The 23289-nt window shown below is 53.9% G+C and overlaps 2 protein-coding genes across 6 annotated transcripts; one reads left to right on the plus strand and one right to left on the minus strand.

Moving 5' to 3' along the window:
- Nucleotides 1-3511: 3511 nt before the first annotated feature.
- On the plus strand, nucleotides 3512-14038 carry NOP9 (NOP9 nucleolar protein). 5 transcript variants are annotated; one of them, XM_044420974.1, is made up of 11 exons: nucleotides 3512-3560; nucleotides 4649-4954; nucleotides 5115-5522; nucleotides 7439-7564; nucleotides 8610-8751; nucleotides 9570-9759; nucleotides 11185-11325; nucleotides 11414-11533; nucleotides 12072-12302; nucleotides 12458-12563; nucleotides 13602-14038. In XM_044420974.1, the coding sequence occupies exons 2-11, from the start codon at nucleotides 4750-4752 to the stop codon at nucleotides 13754-13756; spliced, it is 1824 nt and encodes a 607-aa protein (XP_044276909.1). In that variant the 5' UTR covers nucleotides 3512-3560; nucleotides 4649-4749; the 3' UTR covers nucleotides 13757-14038. The 5 variants fall into 5 exon arrangements, with proteins under 5 accessions (XP_044276909.1, XP_044276913.1, XP_044276914.1 ...); XM_044420978.1 differs by having other exon boundaries at nucleotides 3542-3560; nucleotides 4700-4954; XM_044420979.1 differs by lacking the exon at nucleotides 3512-3560 and adding an exon at nucleotides 3631-3647 and having other exon boundaries at nucleotides 4700-4954.
- Nucleotides 14039-15148: 1110 nt separating this feature from the next.
- Nucleotides 15149-19848, minus strand: CIDEB (cell death inducing DFFA like effector b). Its single transcript, XM_044420980.1, has 5 exons — nucleotides 19767-19848; nucleotides 18632-18776; nucleotides 17690-17839; nucleotides 16196-16386; nucleotides 15149-15395 (listed from the first exon to the last, which is right to left on the minus strand). The coding sequence occupies exons 1-5, from the start codon at nucleotides 19805-19807 to the stop codon at nucleotides 15257-15259; spliced, it is 666 nt and encodes a 221-aa protein (XP_044276915.1). The 5' UTR covers nucleotides 19808-19848; the 3' UTR covers nucleotides 15149-15256.
- Nucleotides 19849-23289: the final 3441 nt, after the last annotated feature.

Here is a 23289-nt window from a genome sequence, read left to right on the forward strand (position 1 = left end):
TTCAGAAGTTGTTCTTCCGGGATGAAAAGGTATTCTGTGACTCCTGGAAACTTGCTACCTCTGTTCCCATAACATCTGCGTGGTCTAATCTTGTGCCCCTTCCTTGTGATTGAACTCCGTGGGACTGTCTTCTGAGCAGAGGATGTTGCCCTAACATTTCTGTGTATTTAGACAGAAAATGTTTATAACTGGGACCTGCTGGGGGTTGTAGGCACGCACAGCACGTACATCTCAGTTTAAACGTGCATGGGACTCCACCCTATATCACCCTGAGAAAACATGACTGGGGATTATGATAGGACTACTATTAAAAGGCTTCCCGCCCCATGGATGGGGGCCCTGGGCTTCACAAACTCTGCTTTTGCTTGGTAATAAAACAGAGGGAAGAGCGGTGCTGTTGGCGTGGCAGCAGGCACACCCGTAGGCAGCCAGAATTTCCCAGTCCAGGGAAATCTGACTCAGGTCTAGGCCAGGAGGTGTCACCTGGACATGAATTAGTTTTCTTCGGCTAGGAACGCCTGGTAGCCAGACCTGTCCGAGCCCTTTTACTGAAGGTGGAACCTGACAGTCTGCAATTATATATCATATTAATTTGTCCTGGTTGTGACACTGACATTGGGAGAAGACCTTCACATGCCTAGATTTGATCTTTCTCTGAAGTGTTCTGGGGCTGGAAGGGAGAAGTGTGGGGTACATCCAGGGCTCAGGCCCAGAAATTCAGGGTCAGAGCCCAGCTGAAGGACATGGGGTCTGGGGCTCATATAAAGCTATTTAAAATAGTTCTCTCCTGCACCTCAGTCAAAAATGAAAAGGGAGAAAAGGGCTCTTGGAGTGGCATAAGCAAAAAATTAAGTCCCTGATCGCAGCAGATGTGTACTCTAAAAAAGGGGGGGAGGGCTTACTTGGTGGTGCTCCCCTGGCCGGAGGTGAATGCACCATCTTTTCAGCACCAGGTGAAGCTAGCTCTATTTTCCAGGGCCTTTAAAGATCTTGGCCACCCTGGGGCTTGAGGGGGTGTTTTGCAGAATCGTGTTTTGCTATTGCCTGTTTTAGGTGTTTAAAACTTTTTAATGGTTTTTGTTTTGTTTTTATGATATTTTTATTGTTTGCTTTTACTGACAGTTGTAAACTGCCTTGCTCTGTGGGGTGGTGTAGAAATTAAATAAATGGTTAACAACAACACACATTATGCAAGGAAATGGGGCCAGGAAAGGAAAAGATGAAGTCGTTTCAGTGGGGCTGGTGGAAAGTGCTTCTCTCATGTCCCAGTGGTATGGGGGGAACGTGGGGTGGAGACAGCCCAATGGGAACAGTCCCTGGTATTTCTCTGAATGCTACCCTAGGCGCCCTCATACGGCCTGGCCATTGGTATGGTGGCTGGGACTTATGGGAGTTGGAGTCCCCAAAATCGCTTATGCAGACCCCCCCATGAGCTCATGAATAAAGGCTGCTGCCTTGCACGGGCACGCATCGCCTGCCTCAACTCTGGGCCCAGGAAATGCAAATCCCATCATCCCCCATGACAAACGCCATCCAGCAAAGGTAGAGTTCACCAGCTGAGAAAGAGTTAACGGAGGGAAGAGAAGGAAGCACGCCGCTCGCAAAGCATGCTGGACTGGCAGTAGATACCGCCGCGCGTTGCATGCCGGGATGCGGAGTGGCAAGATGGTTCTGACGCTCGCAATGCGTCGTGAAGGCGCGCGCGCGATGCATGGTGGGACGGGGCGGAGTCGCCGGGGGTTGCTAGGCGCCGTTCCCAAGCGCGGCCTTCGGGCGAGAGCGCGGGGTGGCGCCTGCTTCGTTGGGCCGCCTTACTTACTTATTTATTTAAAACATTTCTGCTTCGTTGGGCCGCCTTGTTTGTTTGTTTGTTTATTTAAAACATTTCTATGCCGCCCCCATCGCAACAAAGCCTCGGGGCGGCTCACAACATACATAAAATACAAGCAATAATTGAAAAACTGGTACCATCTCGGCTATATATTAAAATCTATAAATACAATAATAATAAATTAACAGTTAAAATAACTTTTAAATAAAAAGGTCTTTGCCTGGCGCCGAAAAGCAAATAATGACGGCGCCTTTGCCCTCACCGCACTGGCTGGGCCGCGGAGCGTGCTCCCCAGTGATGCGAGTGCAAGCCCCACAGCCATCAGGGCTCGTGGCAGGCAGTACGAATTCGTCCAGTCCTCAGGCCTGACCCTCCAAGCTCCAGGCCTCTGGAATGGCAGTGGAGGCAGCTGCCCAGGGAGGCACTGGGCTCTTCACTTGTCATTTATGCTTTAAATCAGATTCCTGCATTGGGCCCAAATTTCCAACTCTGCAATTTTATCAGGCACCCTCCTCCACCGCTTTACTTCAGGGAATCCGACTTTATCCGACTTCATTCCATTCCATCTACTAGTGTTCCTTGACTCAGGATAATTTATATTCAGTATCATTTTTTAAAGTTTTTTCCCACAATGCTGATGCATTTTTGGAAGGATTTTTTGGTGGCAATACAAACTATGGTATTTGGGCTTGTTTGCCGAGGTCTAGACAGTCCTATTGCTTGTCATCGCAGACTTTATGCTGAGAAAGAGAAAACTACTCATCAGACACTTCTTGATAACTTGTTCAACAAAACCTGTAATAATATAAGTACATTTAATAAAACATTTACTTTGCAATCATATTGTCTTTTTTAAAACACTACCACATGGACGAATTCTAAATGTTTGTGACGTGCACAATGCCAGGTGTGCGCATGCACACGCACACATTTTCTCTGTATGTGTGTGCATGCACGTGCACACGCGCCTTTGTGCAAATATTCGTTAAACACCTCTTGCAGGTGCAGGAACGTGATGGTGCAGTTGAGGTCGCATCAGCCTTGGCCCCAGGTTTAGGCCACAGTTCAGGGACTCTGCTCTTACCTACTGTTGGGCGGCACTTTATTGTTTCTTGTTAGTATTGCTCCTTCATCTGTGAGGTGAATCGACTGCATTTGCACTTTTATCATTCAGCCAGAAGCCTCACCAACCCCAGTGTGCAAGGCAAGCTGGAAATACTTCAATCCTTCAGTGCACGTGTGTGTTTAGAAGCGCCACCACGTGTCTTGCATACTGTGCCGCTTCTCATGGCGCAAGGGGCCTTCCGGGCGGTCAAGCCTTGCCACGGGGGAAGGAGCCCCCACTGGGGTGGGAGCTCGAGCCTGGCCCCCCGTCCCCACAAACGCATGACTACAGGCACCCTCACAGGAGTCCTCCCCTGCCCCAGACTGTGCCCGCCAGGTATGTTGGACTGCGACTCCCATCATCCCCCAGCAGCCATGACCAAGGGCCATCCGACCCAACTCGAGGGCGCCAGCTGGCAAAGCCCAAACGGGCAGCCGAAGCAGCGCGCGGCCGCAATGCATGCTGGGCGGGGAGGTCTGCGCCCGCGCGGTGCACGGCGGGAAGCGGCGCGCCGGGGCCCTGCTGCGCTCGCGGTGCACCATGGGCCGGCGCGCGGTGCACGGCGGGACGCGTGGCTCGGTGGGGTCGCCGGGCGCGGTGGCGGCGGCTGCTCTGGCCCTTCCGGTGAGGGAGCGCGGGGCGCGGAGCTGTTGGGCTGCGTGGCGCGTCTTGTGCGCCGCAGGCAGAAATGCGACAGGCGAGGCTCTGCAGGTGGAAGTTCAACAGGCGAGACGTAGGGAAGTAGCTCGTTCTTGGAGAGGAGCGCACGGTGACACGTGTGTGTGCGTGACGCTGTATTTATAGCCTTTTTTCCCTCTTCGAGGGGCCTCGCCTAGTTCTCTTCCTCCTCTCCATTTTATCCTCACAGCAACCCTGTGAGGTAGGCTAGGCGGAGGGTCTGTTACTGGCCCAAAGTCACCCAGTTGGCTCCATGGCTGAGTGGGGAGTGGAACCTGCATCTCCCAAGTCCCAGCCCAGCAGTGTTCCAGCCACACCACGCTGGGTTTGGTACCAGGCTTACACAGAGCGGCTCCTTTGAAATAAATGGGAATTTAACTTCGACTGAGATTGGTGGATATCTCTGCTTAACTATCCAGGCATCTGTGGAGGTGCACCTCTGATCCCGTGCTATGGGAGAGAAATGGGAAATGGCTGTATTATGTTTGCTGTTTTTTGTCCAGCATTATAAGAAGCATTTTGGTGTATTGAGATGGTTTTTTAATTCATTCTAAATTAATTTTAAATTTGCTTGTACTCTAGTTCATGTTTGTTGTCTAGTTTTCCTATTATGTTGTTTTAGAGTTACACGTATGCCACTTTGGGCATGCTTCTGTAGACAAATGGACGGGAGAAAGAGGTTAAAATAAAATGATATAAACAAAAATAGCAGTCAGGGTGTGTGTGTGGAATGGCTCTTTAAGGCACAAGGATCCTTTGGGGTGAGCTTCAGCTCTGTGGGTGCCAGCAGCTTGTGCTGTGCCTCTTCTTGTGTTCACATTATCCCCACAGCAACCCTATGAGGAAGATAGGCTAGTCGGGGCTCATCTGAGAGCTGCTGATGATCCAGGTTCACTTGGTGAATTTTGTGGCTGAATGCAGGGATTGGAAACGTGGTTGGCTGAATTTTTGTATCAAACTTTCAAATGCTCTTGTGTGTTAAACTTTCACACGCTTACTTTTCTTTTCATCTCTGCTTCCCTTTCTTCTCCTAGATGCGGTCATATCACCGTGATGTCTGATAACTGCTGATTTCTTCACTGCAGGCTGCCACACATACTGAGCGACCCCCACTGTGTGCCCTCCATCCTGGGTGATGGGGGTCTCTTCCCAGCACCAGAAAGGCGCTAAAAGCAAGAAAAAACGGAGAAGGCAGGACTTGCCTGCCTCCTTACCCCAGCGAGGGGGTGCCAAGGAAAGCAAGGGGGCATCTTTCCCCAGATTGGAACCTGCAGCAGCTGAGTACTTCTGTCGGGCTCATGAGACCTTGAAATCTGGGTTTGACTCTGAGGAGGAAAAGGGTAAGACTCTTTGAAAGAAGTTGATGGGCAGTTACCCTGCCTTACATCCTACGTCTAACTGCCAGAGCAATCCGAACCTGACAGTTTGGCCCTTTGTGGCTCTGCCATCCCATGCGTTTGTAACTGTCTCCCGCCTTCTGCTTCCCTCCGGCAACCCCAGGGCTCTTCGTGAGCAATGTCTTGGAGGAGGCGGAAGCGGTGGCCCTGCCACTCGCCCTGGATGCCGCTGGTTCCCTGCTCCTCCAGGCCCTGGTTCCTTTTGCGGCGGCATCCAGCTTATGCAGTCTGCTGCGAGCCCTGGCCCCTTCGCTCCACCTGGTCGCCTGCCACCCCTGTGGGGCCCACATCCTGGAGGCTGCCTTGCTGAGGGCCCCCTTGCTGATTGCTGATGGAGCAGAGGAGGCTGGGGCGCTGGAGGACCTGGTTCTGGAGCTGGGACGGGCCATGCGGGAGGAGCTGTCGGTCTTTGCATTGGACGCTCATGCCAGCTTTGTGGTGCGGACACTGCTGCAGGCTCTTGGAGGAGTCCGAGTCGGGTCAGATGGAGGCCGGGCGCTGTCGGGCTTAGGTAAGCAATTATCTCTCTCATTTCTTTCAAGGACAGCCCTCTTCTTCTCCAAGGAACAGCCCTGTGCGTTAGGTTAGGCCGAGAGCCCGACCAGGCTCAAGACACCTGGCGAGCTGCGTGGCCAAGTGGGGTCTGAAACCGGCACCTTCTGCAGCCCTGGCGCAACCCTTTGGCCACTATGTGGCATTGTGGGGAGCATCTCATGTCTGGGGATACGGAAGGGCTTTGATAGACCGGTTATCTACGAGCTGGAGGGCTGGTTAACTGGGGGTATGCTTGGAGTTGTGATTCCTCCCCACGTGCCTGGCGAAGTGTCGGGGCTGAATCACATGCTTTCTCTGAACATCCCCACTGCTCCTGTACTTCCTCCATGTCCCCCTGTTAGCTCCCTTCGTTCTCCTGCAGGAGGCCGGGCAGCTCAGCTCAGCGGAAGCCTCCAGGTCCGCCTGGAGTTCCTTTCCTCCCCTCCTGCAGGAGGGAGCTCAGCATGCCTTGCATGAAGCAGGGAACGCCCCTTCTCTGCCCAGCACCCCGGGGAGTTCTTGCAGGTCAGGGTGGGAGTGGCTGAGCTAAGTGGAGAAAGTCTGGCCTTGGTATCGGGGAGGGATGTGTCTGCGTTTGTATGCCGAAGCCCGTACCTAGACTGTGTTGCCAAATGGCCAAGGATGGAGGAGACCATCCTCCTTGCAAAGATGTCCCCACCAGCCTTGTCCTTCTGTACAGATCTTAATTTTAGGTCGCTTTGGAGCCAGTTGTGACTGATGAGTGAGGTGAACATGCAACTATTTTAAGGGGGAAGCGGCCACAAAAGGGGGTCGTGCATTCTTGTCTCTGAATGGGAGTGATGCTCTCCAGGGTTCCAGCTGTGCCATGCTCTAATAGGCTGCTCCTTTCTCCGCCAGACCCTCTTTTCTGGGTTTATGTGTTCCTTCAGGCATCTCAGCCTTGTGGTTCTCCTGTCCGTGTGGACATCTCTTATTTCTCAGTGCCCTCCATTTTAACTACGGTCCTCTTGCAACTTCCTACTGGTGTTTGCTATTAGAAGAAGAGATGCAACCTCACCTTTGCTTGCTTCACTGGTGTCATTACTCTGTCTTGTTTCTGAGTAGCTTTGGCAAGTTCAGAGCTTACCTGGGTGCACAGATTGTTGTTGTTGTTAGTTGCAAAGTCGTGTCTGACCCATTGTGACCCCATGGACAACACTCCTTCAGGCCTTCCTGTCCTCCACCACTCCATCTAATCACCTCATCCTCTGCCGTCCCCTCCTTCTTTCGCCATCTATTGTTCCCAGCATCAGGCTCTTCTCCAGGGAGTCCTTCCTTCTCATTAGGTGGCCAAAGTACTTGAGTTTCTTCTTCAGTATCTGGCCTTCTAAAGAGCAGTCGGGGTTGATCTCCTCTGGGACTGACCAGTTGGATCGCCTTGCGGTCCAAGGGACTCGCAGGAATCTCCTCCAGCACCACTATTCAAAGGCCTCAGTTCTTCCATGCTCAGCCTTCCTTATAGTCCAGCTTTCACAGCCATACATTGCAACTTGGGAAAACCATAGCTTTGACTATACGCACTTTTGTCAGCAGGGTGATGTCTCTGCTTTTTAGTATGCTGTCTAGATTTGTCATAGCTTTCCTTTCCAGGAGCAAGCGTCTTCTAATTTCTTGGTTGTAGTCCCCATCTGCAGTGATCTTGGGAGCCAAGGAAAATAAAATCTGTCACTACCTCCATTTCTTCTCCATCTATTTGCCAGGAAGTGAAATATCTCTGAGATATTTGTCAGTGTGTCCTTGAATGCAGGCATCTCTGATTTAAGCATGGTACCTCCAGAGAGCACTGCATCATTTATCCATGGCAGGAAGTCCAGTTCTGGCTGTAATGAGGCAAGTTCTCTTCTTTTATCTTCTCATTTCTTGTCTTTCCAGGAACATCCCATTCCAGAGCCAAGAAAGCTAAGTTGGTGAGCGATGGGCCCAAGGAGTTTGAGGTCCCAGACTCTTTTCTCGCTCTGCTGCGTGAATTCAGCCAGTGCCTTCAGGAGCACATTTCCGGTGAGGCGTTGCCTTCTGCTGGGGATGTGGAGTGGGCCACTCAATCTTCAGATTCCTTGAAACCAAAGGGCCACCCTGCCCGATCCACATGTGCGACAGAATGATGCATTGCGACAGGGGTGCCCTACAGGTGTTTTGAAGTATAGCTCCCATCTGCCCCAGCCAGTGCCGAGTGGCTGGGGGTTCTGGGGGTTGTCATTCCCAGCCGCTGAAGGGCACCAGGTTCTTTTATCCCTCTAGCAGGAATTTTCCAGCCTCTGGAAAACCTTCCCCTTGTGCAGTCTGGGAGGTGTGTGCAGCTCCCCTTGAAAACACACGTACTTCCAAATATTTCCAATTAACCATATGCCGTCCCATCTTTCTCAGGATCTTTTGGTATTATTGTACTTTGAAATTGTGCTTAATAGCATGTTTAAATGCGATTTATAATACTTGTGTGAGAACAGCTTAGACATTAAGTGGCATAGAAATATTGTTAATAAATCAACCAGGGTGGTGTGGATTGTATCATTTTGTACTGTGGGTAGTGTGTATTTGTGCTGTATTGCATTATAAAGCAATGCAGTTAAATTAAAATTCAATTTGATTCTAGCTCTCCTCTTGATAACCTCTTCTGTGTGTTCTGCATTCACACCTTTTTAAAAAAGGAATATCTTTATTCCAGAAAGTGATTTTTCTGCAGTAACAGTGTGATGTATGGGCTGTTATGGCAGCATATAAATTGAATAAAATGAATAGTATTTGCCACGTCAGGCATCCCTTGTCTGTGGATAACTGCAGAATGCAGCAAGGACAGATGCATTCTTGTGTTACCTGAAACCAGTTGAGATAGCAAGCCATGGGCTGCTAATCATGAACATCTGATGAAGAGAACCTCTGACTAATTGTTGGGTTGAGAACAGTGGGTTATTTACCATGGTTTTATTAACTTGATCAGGTTCAGGCAACCAGAAAACCCACAGTTCCGGTACAGTCCATGTTCAACACTTGAATGTGGGTTCTTGTGCTAACTGAAAACAGTCTCTCTCTCTCTCTCTCTTTCTAGATTTCATTACAAACAAATGTTTCAGCCTCTGTCTCCAGGTATCCCTGGAGGTCTTGCACCGGAAGCTTCCGGAAGAATGTGCAGAGCTGTGCCATGCAGTGATTGGCTACTTGAGCTCCTGCAACCCTTCTGCTGGGCAAAGGTGAAATACCTGATTGGCTGCAGGGCTTGGGGCAGGGGAGGTGGGAGGGGGCCTGTATCTGCTCAGAGTTGAGGGGCCTTTTGGATTTAATCCTCCCTCCAAAACACAGCACAGCCAGTCAAATGTAGAACATCTGTTCTCTGCTGGGCTGGGACCGTTCACCCACTTTTGGTTAACTTCTGCCAAGCTGGCGTGGCCAGTGGACACGGGTGCCTCTTGTAGGGGCTGCATTTTAAGAACCCTTAAATATCTTAAAATTTAAGATTTTTCTGGAGATACAGGAGAAAGGAGGAGAATTAGTGTGGGTGGATAGACTTGAGGCCTGATCCAGCACTGCTTTTACGTGCTTGGAGGGATACCTGGCTGACCACAGAGGTGTAACTCAGCCAAATCTCCCCTAACGAACACAGAGAGAGCCCTGCAGGGTCAGACTGAGGGGCCGTCTGGTCTAGCAGCCAGCCAGCTGTCCACATGAGCAGCACAGGAGCATGACAGCAACTCTCCACCCATGTTCCCCAGCAAGGTCCTGGGGGTGCCATAGAGCCGACCAGATTAGGAACCATGGATGGTTTTCTCCAGGCATCTGTCGATCCTTTTTTAAAGGCATCTGAATTGGAGGAGACCTTCTTGCCTCCAGTTTCATCCCGCCTCCTGCAAAGAAGCACCTCCTCTTGTCTGCCCAGCCCTTATCAGCCGTTGCTGCTTCGGTGGCATTTTTGCCTTCTGGGCGCCATGCAATGGGGTTTTGAGAGCTGCTGGGAAGCAGGAGCATATTTGGATGCGAGATCTTCCCTGACTGGATCGTTCTCTCTCCCCAGCACCCTCCTGGTGTTTCTGAAGGACGTGACATGCAGCCGGGTGCTGGACAAGGTCCTGGAAGTGTCTGCGCCGAAGGCCCTGCGCGCCTTCTACAAAGCTCACGTGAAGGGGCAGCTGCGGGTGCTGGCTGTACACGAGGTGGCCAACTTCACCCTGCAGCGGCTCATCCAGGCGGCCTCCCGCAAGCTGGTGAGTGAGGGCCCTCAGGTGGCCCGCGGGAGCTGGCCCCAGGCCGAGCGTTGCCGGCCAGCTGCGCTCTGGATGGGTTCGGCAGCGGCTCTGGAGCCCTTGCCAGCGTGGCTCTTGCCAGGAGTAGCAGGCGTCGAAAGTCGAAGACGTCTGGCGATCTGGAAGAGAGCCAGCACGATACGTGGCTTCCGCACTTATTTCGCTGGATTGCGATCCTGCCTTTTTCCCTGATGTGAAGAACCCAAGGTGTCCTCAGAACAAGAGCCCTGTGAGGTAGGGCAGGCTGAAGCGACTCACTGCTCCAAAGCCTCCTGGGGAGCTTCATGGGCAAGTGGGAACTGGAACTCGGATCTCCTGGATCCCCGTCCAAGTGGCTCTCCGTGGTTACGAATACGGTGGCGAAGAGCACCGGACGGGGACCCAGGTGATCCAGAATCTAGTCCCCACTCAGCCGTGAAGTCTGCTGGGCGGCTTCAGGCATGTCACTGCCTCTCAGCCTGGCCTACCTCACAGGGCTGCTGTTGTGGGCATGAGATGAGGATAAACTTGTCAGCCTCTGTGGCTTCCTTGCAAGAGGAGGAAAGGCGGAATGCAAATGGGACAGAATAATAGCGGTGACCACCAGAGGACAATGATTTGCCGGTTGCCCGTGCCCCTAAATTGTGGTGGCTGTCCTTTTGTGGCCTCCGTCGGGCACGTGGACCTGCCTATGGTGATCGTTCCATTCTGAGAGCAGGAGCGGTGGGGCTCCCGGCTGTCGTGGGCCTGCACGGGGAACACAAGGGAAGCCTGGCTGCGGCTCAGCATTAGCTATTTGTTGCCAAACGTCAGGAGGGCGACAACTGGTCTCCCTCTGAGCCTGAACCACCACAGTGCTGGCTTTTGTTCTGGGCAGCTGCCCTTTTTCCTCCAAACGATTCTTGCAAGGTAACGGCTTAGCTGAGATCTGCGTGCGCCCTTCGATGGGAGCCATTCAGCTGCTGCGGTTAGGTCCTGTCGTGTCGCTGGCTTGGCTTGCAGATCGGATGCCGCCTGGGAGAAGCAGCCAGTGTTTCTTGGTTAGATCTAGTGGGCAGATGTTAGCTCTTTAGGAAAAGGAAAACTTGGAGTACTCCATTTGTAAGCAATATTCCAGGACTGCCTGCTTAGCGAAATAAAAGGAGTGAGAGCAAAAGGGGGACACGGGGAAGGAGGGGGGCACGGTACAGGAACATAAACCATGCCTTTCTTGTACAGGAGGTGCTGGTGGGTGGGCAAGCTGCCATTCTTCAGCTGAGGATGCCCCTCACAGGTGGCCGTCTCTGGCCCACTCTCTGCCTGGGCCGTCCCTCGGCCCGACGAAGCTGGTCAAGGGAAGAGGCAGCGGAGGGGTGTGAGTGCTGCTCGCCCTAATGGTGTCCTCGTTTCTCCCCATCTCTCTCGCAGCTGGGGCAACTGTTTGAAGAGCTGGCCCCAGGGGTGGAAGAGATCATGGCCCACGAGCACCTGGGCGTGGTTACAGCGCTGCTGGGGGCCTGCAGAAGACATGGGGCTCACCAGCAGGAGGTGCTGCAGACCCTCCTGGAGGTAAGAGGCCTCTGCTTCGCCCTCTCTGTGGCCAGCATTGATTTGCGTGCTCCGAAGTCACCGCGGTCTCCTCTTTGGCCTCCCTCAGGCATTCCACTGCTGGGAGCCTCCGCCGCGCCAGCTGGCGTGTGTCCCTCTGATTGCTTCTGTGCTGGCTTATGAGGTGTACTACGGCGAGGAGGGAGAGGAGAACCCACCAGCCCGCCAGGTAAGCCGCTGGTGGCGGAGAAGTGGGATGATGGGGAAGTAGAGGCCACTCTCCCAGCGGGTTCCATGCGAGCTGGTGATTATTATGCAGTGCTCAAGGACTTGGTGCCTGAGTTTGCGAGTATTCCTCTTCCTTCCCCCTTTTCTTCCTCTTGTGATGAGCCATTTCAACGGGTTGATCTGGGCGTGGAAGAGCTTGAAGCAGCAGGATTCTGTTTTGTGTTCCTCAGCAGCGGCTTAATTTCTCCTGCCCTCCATGGTCCTCTAGAGTCAACACAAGCCTCCCCCCCCCGCCGCCCCTTCTGTCCACTCCTCCCTTATCAGGGTGTCTCCACTTCTCATGAGGAGCAGGGCCTTGCGTTGTTTCTAAGATGGAAGCAGAGATTTCTCATTGTGTCCCAATGTTTACGCATGGGGTTGTGTTTAAAAGCACAGCCCGTCCTTTGCAGAGCGGCAGCGGCAGCGAAGTGGGGCGCATACACGTGCACTGACTCTCGCTGTCTGACCGCGTTGCGTGCGCCTCTCTCCCGCGTCCCCAGGCCGGCGCGGCGCGGCCCCTGAGCTCGGTCTCCTACCACGGCTCCCTGATGCTGCAGCACCTGCTCCACTTCGCTGACCCCTCCGCCGTGCTGCGCAGCCTGGCCGCCCTGGGCCCTGAGGATCTGGTGACCCTGGCCTGTGACCCGGCGGGCAGCCACGTCTTCGACGCCCTCCTGGCCAGCCCCTCCGTGCCCGAGAAGCAGAGGCGCAAAGTGTTGCGTCGGCTCAAGGTGAGTGCCGGGGCCCCACAGCGTGGGATCCTGCTCGGGCGCTCCTGCTCCCCCTCCCCCTCGGATGCGTTTGGGGCAGAGGGTGGCAGCCCCGCGTCCGAGCTGTCCTCCACCCAGGAGGGCCCGTGCGACCGCCTCCCCTTCCTTATCCCCAGGGCTGCTACGTGTCCGTGGCCTGCAGCAAGCATGGGAGCCGCGTCCTGGATGCGATCTGGAGCAGGGCCACTCTGCCGGCCAAGCAGGAGATGGCGCAGGAGCTGGGTAGGCAGCCCCCTTCCCCCCGTCTCCTTGGGTGGAGGTGCAGAGTCCCACAGGACGCAGGCGCCAAAGGGTCGTGGAACCAGCCATTCACCGAGGGCCAGATGAATGTTGCCGCTCAGCCTGCGAGCAGCTCCTCAGTTTCGCACCACGGACGCGATGTCGGTGGTTCTCTTTCCCAGCTGCTCCCTCCCACCTCAGGAAACGTCCCCCTCGCCATTTTAATTTACGTGCTGCTTTTGTGCGCAGCGTAAACAAGGCTCCTCACATCGCAGCATGTTGCCCCGAGGCCCACTTGACAAGGTGCGCGAGCCCCTCCTTGCCCCGAGCGCCCGCACCTGCATCAGCAGGTGCCCCTTTCTGGCCCTGTGGGAAGCACAGGTGTGTCAGTGTACCTGCTTTTCTGACAGGTGGTCCAAGGAAGGGCCCCTGCATCAGCGGCTGTCTGGCCCTCGTGAGCTTGTGAAGCTGTCTTCACTCTGAGGCACAGCTGGGATGCCTCTAGCTGCCTGTCAGTGGAGAAGTGGTGGCTGCGGGCCTGAGCCCAGCCTCCTGGGCGTCACCTGGTAGCTACACCACCGTGCACCCAAACACCCATCACTTGGTGGCTTCCTTGTCGTACAATGTGTGGTCAGAAAGTCGACGCCTGGATGTTTTGGAATTCATCTCCCAGCATTGCAGGCCGTTGGCGAGGCTGGGAGGAGCTTCCGGGCGCTCAAGCGGAAGCGTCCGGAGAAGTGCCTCCTCCGCCTCGGTTCAAGAGGCCGGACTGCCTGGTGGCTGGCAGTGAGGGCTGTGACATAGGATGGGCTGGCATTGTGGGCTCCGCCTCTTTTGCCTTAGGGCCCGCCCGCCACCAGAATGTGGTCCCCTGGAAGCTTCCCTGGGATGGGAGAGGAGGCAGAGAGGGCCTTTCTCTCCAGCTGCTTCCTGTGATGGCTCCCAGGAAAGCGCCGCCGCCCCCGCCCCCACCCTGGCTGGGCCCCTCCTTCGTTCCTGCCCTTGCCTTTAACCCGCCTCTGCTCCCCCTCCCCCATCCAGCGGCACAGGAGCCTCGGCTGCGGCACGACCCCTTCGGGCATCACCTGGTCCGGAACTTTGCCCTGACCCACTTCCTCAGCCGCCGGCGGGACTGGGACCGGCACCAGGAGGCGGAGAAGAAGCGGCGGGAGCTTTTTGCCGAGCTCTTGGACTGACCCAGGAGGGGGACGTACGCCCTGCGACTGCAGCGTGTTGCTGAGGGGTGAGAGCAGGGGGTGGATGCCTGTGCCCGGCCCATGCGCCCTAAGACTGTTCCTGCCCAGGGAAGCGGCGCACGTGGGGTGCAGCGGGCCCCCCTTCTGCTCCTGCTGCTCCAGATGGATGTAGTCTTGGCAGATGGAAGAATAGAAGAGACGCGTTTCTTTGCACGTGTCGTGCGACGGTTCCTTCAGAGCAGTCCTTGGTTGACCTGCTTCATTAAGACGCCTTCCTTGTCACGTGTGTGCAATATTTTTAATGAAACGTGGCGACAGGGGTGGGGAAGTTGCTGTTGTACTTCAGCGTGGCATCTGGGAGGTTGGTTGAGCACAGCGCCTTTCAGGATGGTCAGGCTCTGCCTCTGCAAAGCCCCAGATTCTGTTCTCATTCCCAGTGGAAGCGGGGCTGGGCAGCTTGGCTCCCTTGGGGTGTCTGGACCTGCAGCTCCCGACAGCCCAAGGCAGCCTAGCCAGTGTTGAGGGATCAGGGGAGCTGTCGGCCAAATACTGGGGGGATAGTTCATTTCCCATTTCTTGTTGAACGGATCTCTTGATAGCGGGACTGGAGGCGATTCCAGCTGGGCCGCCTGAGGATGCCAGGCTGACCCCGCCGGTGCCTCTGGGCTACCTGAGGGGGCTCAGTGACCTGCCTGAGAGATGAAGACGAGGGGGACCGGGTTCGCAAAACATGGCAACCCGCGGGCAACATGAGTGGCTGTTGAACGGTGCCCGGATCGAGCTGGCTTCTGAACCACGGGCGACACACAAAGGGAAGCCATGGGTGCTGTGAGGGGCGAGGGGCAGGGTTCAGGCCGCCCGGTAACGCATGTTTCAACAACCCATGGTTTAGTGAGAGCCCATACTCAGCCCTCGGGGGTGGATTATCTTGGCTGGACCCAGTCACTGGGCCACGGGCCTTGCTGTCGTACTCTTGGTACTCGGGAAATGGAGGGCCAGGCAGAGCCATTGCGTCCGCAGACAGGAGGGGAGCTCCGGTAGCCCAGCAATTTCCTGCAGGCAGAAGGGCCAGCCTGGCATCTGCATTCTATCAGGGTTGCCAGAGACGCTTTGGGATGCTCTGGGGAACCGTGTGCTGGACCGGGCGGGCCTCCCACCTACCCCAGCTATCCGCCAACCATAGGGACTTGCTGGTGGTCGTGATAGGTGGCACTGAATTAGGCCCACAACCCAGCTCACTGTTCCAGCGGCTTTCCTCTTGCAAGAAGGGCCCATCAGACGGCCAAGCCCACCCCTGCCAGCCCGGGATCAGCCTCCTCGGCATCCCCTCGCTCTGAGGGGGTGGCAGGGAGGGACCCCTCCCCCAAGGCCCTCCCCGTTGGTTTGTGTGCAAATTCTGTTTTTAATCAGCGTCCCCAGTCAAGCTACAGCCCTGAGATTTGCGCAGCGCTGGACGCGGGCGGGAAGCTCTCTGCCGCGGTCCTTCGGGCGGGGGTGGCATCACCCTTCATAGGTTCTCAGCCGGGCGTGTGGGTGCCAGTTGTCCCCGCCCTCCAGAAGGCGGTGGATGTAGTGGGACGCTCCCAGGAGGATGTGCCCGATGCCCTGCATGACGGCGGACGCCACTCGCAGGACCTCCCTTGTGCCAAGGAGAGAGAGAGAGAACGGTTCGTTGGTTTCGGAGGTGAGGAGTGTGCCGCCTTCCTGCTGTTCTTGGACTACAGCTCCCATCGCTGCTCACCATTGGCTGTGCTGGCTAGGGCTGATGGGAGTTGTAGTTCACACCTGGAAGGCCACCCTTGGCTTACACTAGTGCTCTGAGTCACTTCTCTCCAAAGGGCCCGTCGAGGAGTGTTAAGTCAGCCAAATAGAAGCTCCCCCGGAATTCTGCCAAATGAGCAGTAAACCCAGCAGTGAGATCAGGTTTGATATAAACCATCCTCCTCTAGCCTGAAGCCCTCCAGATGTTTTGGACTATAACTCCCATCATTCCCAACCAGCCACTGCGCATATATTTTATTGTGCAACAGCCCTCGTATGTAGCATAAATAAATCCAGAGGGCATCAGTCAGCAGAAGGCTGCTTGAACCCACCTATACTGAGGTGGGGATAGGACAACCGGCCAGTTTTAACCTGGAGCTGAGCCTAGTGGGAGAAAGGGCCACAGGCTGCTGGGGGCGGCTGCGACTAAAGAGACCTTGTTTCGACTTCCCACCGTCGGGGACTGGGAGCTGTGCTTCCTGGGAAGGATGGTGCAGTGGGTGGGGGCCGGATCCTGGAGGCCTGGACAGCTGAGTGGGAATGCTGTGCAGGCCGGGTAGAGCTGGGCAAAACAGCACCCGTGTGGCGTTTGGGGAGACAGATGCTTTTCCGCAGGTGTCTCTTCCCTGCCCCCTTCCTCCTGCCTCTTCTCCTTGGGGTGCAGAGGGGCCAGCTTACCTCAGCACCTTCTTGGGTCCCAGGCACTTGAAATCGCAGCTCATGGAGTAGAGGCCATAGAAGGTCGCGGACACGTTGAGGCTGCCGAAGAGGTCTCGGGGGTTGAGCTTGTACACGTCGAACGTGATGCGGGCGATGTCGCGGCTGTTCCGGGGCTTCTCGCGACTGAGCGCGAATGCGCGGCTGCTGCCCTGCAGATGGACAAAGGCACAAATTTGCTCTTGCAAAAATGCGGTCTCGGTGTACTTCCATGCTTTAGCTTGCGGGGGAAAATGTGCGTTTTATGTATGAGTTTCAGTTCCATGTATTTCTAATGAACGTTTGCATAAAGATGCATAATTTTTCTAAAGCCTGCCAGTCTGCAGAATCGCTGCCTCTTGGGAAAAGCCAGTTCACTGTGGAGTTCTCTGCCCGTCCCTCTGCCAGCCCTGCTTGTCTGCCGTGCCTGAAGAGGTCCCTTGTCATCCTTCCGGTGCTGCACAGTCTCTCTGCTCTTCATGGGCTTTGAATGGCATTAGAGGTTCTTCTAAAATTGCCATTTTGCTTTGGCTTTCAATGCTTGCTTTCATTGTGGCTGCTTTTAATTGCATTTTAGGGTTTGCGTGGTTTTTAAAAAATTCAAATCCCCCCTGAGGCTTTGTTTTTCCATCCTGCCCTTTTGCAACAGTTTATTGAAAATAGTGTGCAGGAGAAAGAACAAAAAACATGGAGGTTGGAGAGGAGGCCAGGGTGGGGATGCATCTGGCATCAGACGATGGAGATGTTCATTTTATGTTCAGATCTGCAGTGCCCTCCAGCGCCCCGCCGACTTGTACAACCCTGCAAGAACCGGGTGACACAGAGGAGTGCGGATGCCCTACGGCACTTGAGTGGCCGGGGGGCTTTCGTCTGCCACGCACCCTCTGTCTTCCCTTTTGTACTTCCTGGTTGGCCTCCGATCAGTTGCCCAAGGAGGCTCCCTGTTCGTGTTGACTGATCCACCCGGGTCGTGTGGATCTGCCTGTAAATCCTTCAGCCCCATCCACTTAACCTTGGTGTGCCATTCTGTGGGTGGCTCCTTCCTTTAGGGCAAAGTTCCAGATGTTTTGGCCCATAACTCATCGGATGTGAGGGATGAAGGGAGTCATAGGCAAAAACATCTGGAGGGAGACAAGTTTTCCCGGTCCTGTTTTGTGGGTGTGTTTAGGGCTGCAGCAGAGCAGCTGCCTTGCATGTAGGAAGTCCTGGGTTCAATTACTGCATGCCCAGGTAGTTCGCCATGTTTTGGCCTGGGAACACCCACCATCTGCTGCCCTTCCCAGTGGACTTTCCCTGTGCTTAAATAGCTTCTTGTAGGGAAGAGAAAGTCTCCACTCCATCTGAAGACAACAGTGTATTCCATGGGCCAGTGGGCCAACATATAAGGCAGCTCATGATGTTTCATCCAGCAGCCTTGTCTACCCAGCCGTTTGGATGCAAGGGATCTCGGTGCTGTTTTCCACCCTGCCTCCTCACCTTTCCGTGGCTCCACTTCTGGCCTTTCTCAAGTGCCATCAGGGTCGTGTTGTCGTCAAGAACTTCGAAGAACTCCTGGGTCTCCACAGAGGTGCCGTCTTCCTCCAGAACCAAGGAAATGACACCGGAGATGAGCAGTGTCTCCTTTGCCTGGATAAGAAGGAAAGGAACAGTTGGGGGCTTTGGGGGCGAGGGCACCGCTGTTGCTGCCTATGTTTTGTGTCTTTGTCTGCTAAGGGACTTGAGAGTCCATGCCCTAAATTCTCCACCGAGGGGAGAATTATGCACCCTAAACAGCTGAGTTCTTGAAAATAGAGCAGTTTCCGCATTCATCTGATCTTTTGTAAGATCGGAGCAATGTTCTACATGGTAGAACATGTAAGACTACTCAAAGACTAGCCCCCTTCTGTGGTCACTCTCCTGCAATACACATTGCCTGCTGGCTCTTGATGGCTTCAAGGGGGACTGGACAAGTTCATGGAGGCGGGAAAGAGAAAAAATCAACTAAGATAATGCAACAGAAGCATGCTTGAATCTGTAAGCCATAGTGAATAGACAACTCTGCTATTATTACTAATTCTTACTTAGCTAGTCATGAACAGGTAGGCCTATTTAGCTGTCTGGATATCTTGTGTGCCTTTTTCCCTCCTAAGACTACTCGCATACTTTCAAGAGTAACTTTGCATTCATAAGGGCTAGAAACTTGTTTTTGTTTGCAGTGGAAGCAGTGGTGGCACTGAAGAAACGGGAGTTTTCTAGTGCTGTTTCTTGTGCTCCTGTGGACTTGTAGCATAGCCCCCTTCTCCATAATTTGCAAAGGCCAGCAAACCCCACTGCTTGTGCTCCTCTCATCAAGATGCTTTGATTTAGGCCACTGTTCCCAATTTGCTGGTGCGACAACCGATGCTCTCGTGGTGTGTGTGTGGGGGGGAGAATGCTCACCTTGACTAGCAGCTCCTTCAGGGTCCCTGCCGTCAGCCCCTTGCGGACGTTGCGCTTGTGGTCGCAGACTCGGAAGGGCCGCTGGGGTGGGGGGCTTGGAGCCCAGACTCGCCGGGTGAGTTCCGAGCCTGCACTAGAGACAGACCTGCGGGACAAAGCGAGATCGCGCTGTGGATCCCAGAGCGCACGGCGGCACTGTGCAAAAGCAGCTAGTGTCCCACTCCGGGAACTAGCACACGCTCTGTCCAGAGCACTTGTACTCTGCTTATGCGCCGGGACGGGCTTCTACAGTGGCTAATAATTGCTCTCCGCAAAGCGGCGGGTGGAGGTGCTCCTGGTCGCTGGCAGCTGATGCCAGAGTCCAGGTTCCAGGCTCTTTCCACCAGAAAGGAGGTGACAGAAGGATGGAGGATGGACGTGGGAGGGGTGGGGCAGCGTGAAGGTGAGGGTGCTGGTCCCCGCTGATGAAAGCGATCCATCGTTCGATCGTTCCTCTGACTCAGGCTCAGCATGAGGTCATTGTGCCCCCGCCGCCACCTTTCACAGACTTGAGTCATGAGTGAAATGGCTGTGAGTTGGGACCTGAGAGTGGGTTTCTCTTGTTCTGTGGACACCGAAAGTGTGAATGCACACCAGTGGCTTCTGCGACAAAATGTTGCAGTGTCTAGCACTTCGGTGCAGGATGCCAGCCAGTCCTTTTCCTAAGGTGCTCCATTCCATCCTGCTGCTGCTCTTCCTTCCTCTTAGCCCCCCACCCCCCATTTGCACCACAAAACTAGCTGGCATTCTGTCGCCCATGGAAAGATTTTTAGGGACTTCTGTCCCTTGAATCTTCCCTTTCCAAAATACTTCTAAAGAAAAATCCTTAGCTTTCCAAGCATGCTGTGATCCTCTCTTGTTTCCTGGCATCTCCATATTGCGGTAATCCTGTGGGCATTTGCTAACTGAGTTTGATATTAGAAGGAGTGGTGGTAATGGGGAAGAGAAGGCATGGGGGTTTTGTCCAAGGACTGCCAGGGAGTGGGAAAGACAGGTAGGTGGTACCTCTTGGCCAGGAGGTACGCAGAAGCCTCTAGCCAGCCCCCAGTGCCCCTTCTCCCTCTCCAACCCCACCTCTGTGACCCCCGGTACTCACTTCAGCAACGTGGATGGTGCCAGCGCATTCACGTACTCCATGGTGTTGGGGGAGAGGCGGTGGGCTTCTACACGGAAGAGGCGTCTCCTTCCTTCCTTCCTTGCTCGGTTCCGCTAGCTCAGTTGGAAAGGGGCAACCGGACGGCTTTGCCTACCTGGACTCTGGACCGTGCAGCTCATGTGCAAGGAGTTGAGGTGGCCGGGGAAGGGAGCAAATTCCAAGGTGAGCGATTGGAGGCAGGTCTGATAACGCTGCGGGTAACACAGGGGGTGTCAGCGGCACTTCCGGTCTAGAGCACTTCGGCTGCTTATGTACTGCGAGTTCTCGAGAAGCTCGTCCCTTAGTTTGTGTCTTTTGTGTTCTAGGCTGTTTTTAATAGCCTTATTGCTAGAAAGCTAAGGAAAAACAGAGAATGCTTCAAATGTAAACACATTTGAGATGAGTATTAAAATGGCACAATAGCAGTAGAGCGAAAAGCAGTGCAGCAGGAGCGTTCAAGGCAGTCTTCAGCCAGGGTTAATATCTACCATTTAGCGGAGTAAACAAAAAATCTGCCGGAACAAAACACTTGGTGCTGCATGTAAATAGAGGCAACGAGTGAACCTGGTAGGGCATTTTCCCATCAAGGCAGTTTCTCCTGTCTGATCAGTGATCCTCCAGCTCATAGCTGTCGATGGGAACCTTCCCCTGGACCTGGGGAAATGTGGATCCATGTGCTGAAGGGCTGCAGGGGGTCAGTGGCAGTACCCCTGCAAGAAAGTGCTCAAGACCTCCGGGTAGGACTGGAAGACCTGCCTGAGGTCCTGGAGGAGCTTTGCTGCCAGTCTGTGCTGACCGTACTGGGCTAGATTTATGTCTTATATCTTGTCTTTTCTCCTTTCAAGGAACTCAGGCTGCCTTCCCTAATTGTCTCCATCTTATCCTCACAACAACAACTCTGTGAGGTAGGTTGGGATGAGAGTCTATGGCTGGCTCAAAGTCACCCAGTGAGACCTCCATGCCTGAGTGGAGACTAGAATCCAGACCTTCTGAGTACCAGTTTCATGCTCTTAACCACAGCTGACAAAATGCTCCCATGTATTGTTTAAAGGTAAATGCCTTGGTGTAGGGGCAATATTAATCTGGCACCAAAAGAATGGTAGAACTGGTACTAGGTGAGCCTCAGTTAGGAACGTGTTCTAGAAAGGTGGGCCTTCTAGATGAAATGAGCTTTTGACTCAATATAGCTCTATGGAATCAAGAACTAGTTATGTTCCTGAATGGTCATTCTCGTTGCGTGACATGTACCAACCCATATCATGTATTCATAAAGAAACAAAACAGAATACAAGTCTGTATATTTGGAAGTGGAGAAACTGAAAAAGATGCTTTTTAAAAAAGGGGGGCTAGAGAATACCCTGCAGCAAGAAATCCAAGCACTTGGGAATGTGCATCTGTGTAAGTGGTCTCTAAAAAAAATAACCCAGCAAGCTTTCCTTTTTCCTTTTATTTCAATATACAGTTTACAGTCAGATAGGAAAAACATCTTTTAATTACTTGAGCAGACCAAAGCCAGGAAGACGGGTGTCTTATCTGCTGTTAAATCTGGTTATTTCACAGCTGACCATTGCTGTATTTTTCCTTCTATAAAGCTGCTCCCACCACGGAGTTACAGCGATGGGGCAATCCTCAGCAGTGGAATTTTTCTGGTAATACACATTTCCAAACAGGGATCCCTGCTTGGAAGATCCATCTAGAAGAACGTAGGGAATGCCCTGCTGGAATCCATCTAGTCCAGCATGCTGTGCACAGAGTGGCCGACCCGATTCCCAGGGGCAACCCGCAAATGGGACGTGACTGGCACGGCACCTTCCTGCCCATGTTCCCCAGCAACTTAAGCACACAGTGCCTCTGAGACTGGAGTAGCCACGGCCGTCGGGGCTCGTAGCGACTGATATGAATTTGCCCAACCCCCTTCTGAAGCCATCCAGACTGGCGCCACCCCCACTACATTTTGGCAGGGGAATTTCATGGCTTGATGGCACTGCATGAAGAAGGCCTTCCTCTCCTCTCTCCTGGACCTCCCGCCCATCAGCTTTGTGCGGTGACCCTGTGGAGTTCTATATGGTGAGAGGGGGGAAAAACTTTGAATTTTTTTTTTTTTTTAGTCCGTCTTGCGCTGGGGAGTCTTCCAGTGGAAGATGCCGTCTTGTGTCTGTAGGGAAGAGCTGCACAAAGCTTTTGGGACAAAGGGCGGTGCCAGGGGCAGCACATGCAAGCATTGGTGGCATACATGCATGCACACACGCTGCATGTGTTTCTTCTGATCCCCTCTTCCCACTTCACAGCACATTCAGTTTATGGAGGCCCAGGCTTCTGGAACATCTGGAAGAGCATCCTAGTGGTCACAGCAGTGGCAGCAGCTGCCCAGGGAGACATGAGGCTCTCCGTTTGTGGAGGTCTTCAAGCAGAGGCAGGGCAGCTGCTGGCCATGGATGCTTCAGGGTATAGAGGAGGTTGTACAGGGTACGGGAAGGATTTTTGATTGTGGGCAGAGATGAGTAGACTAAACAGAAAACTCTGAATAGACGTGCTCCTTCTTCGAGAGGCCCTTGTCTTCTTCCTGGAAGAACGTTGAGCAGGACATCCCAAGGAGTGTGTAAGTTGGATCGATATCCTGGAGGGGAAAAAGAAAGGAAGGCAACAGAGACGCAGCTAGAAGCTGGGGTTAGAAATCCGCTGCGGTCGTGTACACTTTGAACTTGAAACTTACAGGGAACATGTGGTCTGCTCCGGAGCTGAGGCTGTCGTTTCTGTGCCTCTTCCGTGATGCAGCCCCGTGTTTTGCCACTGGGGGTTTGGCCTTGGGAAGAATGCCCCAGTCTCGGCTCGCTGGCTGCAGCTGCATGGGCCAGTTCTGTCCTTGGGGACCTAATGGCGGAACAACCTTGGGAAGCGTCACTGGCGTACTGTGTTTCCTTTCAAGACCTTCCTAGCCAGCGGGGCTTTCCTTTAGCCGCAAATCTTTGGCTGGCCAGCAGGTGGCGGGGCTCCCTTGTACAAAGCAGAACGCTTTTTTGAGATGCGGCGGGGGGGGGGGGGCATCCTTGGGAACCCAGCCTTTGCTTACCCCTCCCTGTTGCATGTTGGGCTACTAGAGTGAAAGCAGTTAAATCATTTTAAATGGCAGAGTGCTAAGCGATGGCAAAGAGGAGAAATGGTAACCCTCCTCGGGACCCCTCCCAACTTTTCACTTACTGATGGAGTTTCTCATGGGGTCCGCAATGCATCTGAAAGAGGAACGATCATGTTAGCAGTGTAGGGACTCTGGGACAGTGGGAGATACAGCCGTGCAGCCGGATAATTTCAATGCTTTAGGGTTTAAGGCACAACCCTGTTCAGAGAGAAAAAAGGCCCCAACTCCCAGCATGCCCACATGGTCTCACGTGGCTCCTGTTAGATGGCCATGAAGATCCATTCCCCTCTAACATGGGGCTCCCCCACACCACACACACAAAAAAAGAATTGTTCCATGCTTTGCAAT

This window comes from Varanus komodoensis, unplaced genomic scaffold (assembly GCF_004798865.1).
Source record: "Varanus komodoensis strain SLA01 unplaced genomic scaffold, ASM479886v1 scaffold112, whole genome shotgun sequence".
In the NCBI taxonomy this organism is placed as follows: domain Eukaryota; kingdom Metazoa; phylum Chordata; class Lepidosauria; order Squamata; family Varanidae; genus Varanus; species Varanus komodoensis.

What these genes read in the sequence shown, in the direction of transcription:
- NOP9 (XM_044420974.1), top strand. Translation starts at nt 4,750, where the DNA reads ATGGGGGTCTCTTCCCAGCACCAGAAAGGCGCTAAAAGCAAGAAAAAA. An exon ending in AGGCGGCCTCCCGCAAGCTG is followed by an intron (nt 9,760 to 11,184) that starts GTGAGTGAGGGC and finishes TCTCTCTCGCAG; the next exon opens with CTGGGGCAACTGTTTGAAGA. An exon ending in AGAACCCACCAGCCCGCCAG is followed by an intron (nt 11,534 to 12,071) that starts GTAAGCCGCTGG and finishes CCGCGTCCCCAG; the next exon opens with GCCGGCGCGGCGCGGCCCCT.
- CIDEB (XM_044420980.1), bottom strand. Translation starts at nt 19,807, where the DNA reads ATGGAGTACGTGAATGCGCTGGCACCATCCACGTTGCTGAA. An exon ending in GCACCATCCACGTTGCTGAA is followed by an intron (nt 18,777 to 19,766) that starts GTGAGTACCGGG and finishes TTTGTCCCGCAG; the next exon opens with GTCTGTCTCTAGTGCAGGCT. An exon ending in GGACCCAAGAAGGTGCTGAG is followed by an intron (nt 15,396 to 16,195) that starts GTAAGCTGGCCC and finishes CCTTGGCACAAG; the next exon opens with GGAGGTCCTGCGAGTGGCGT.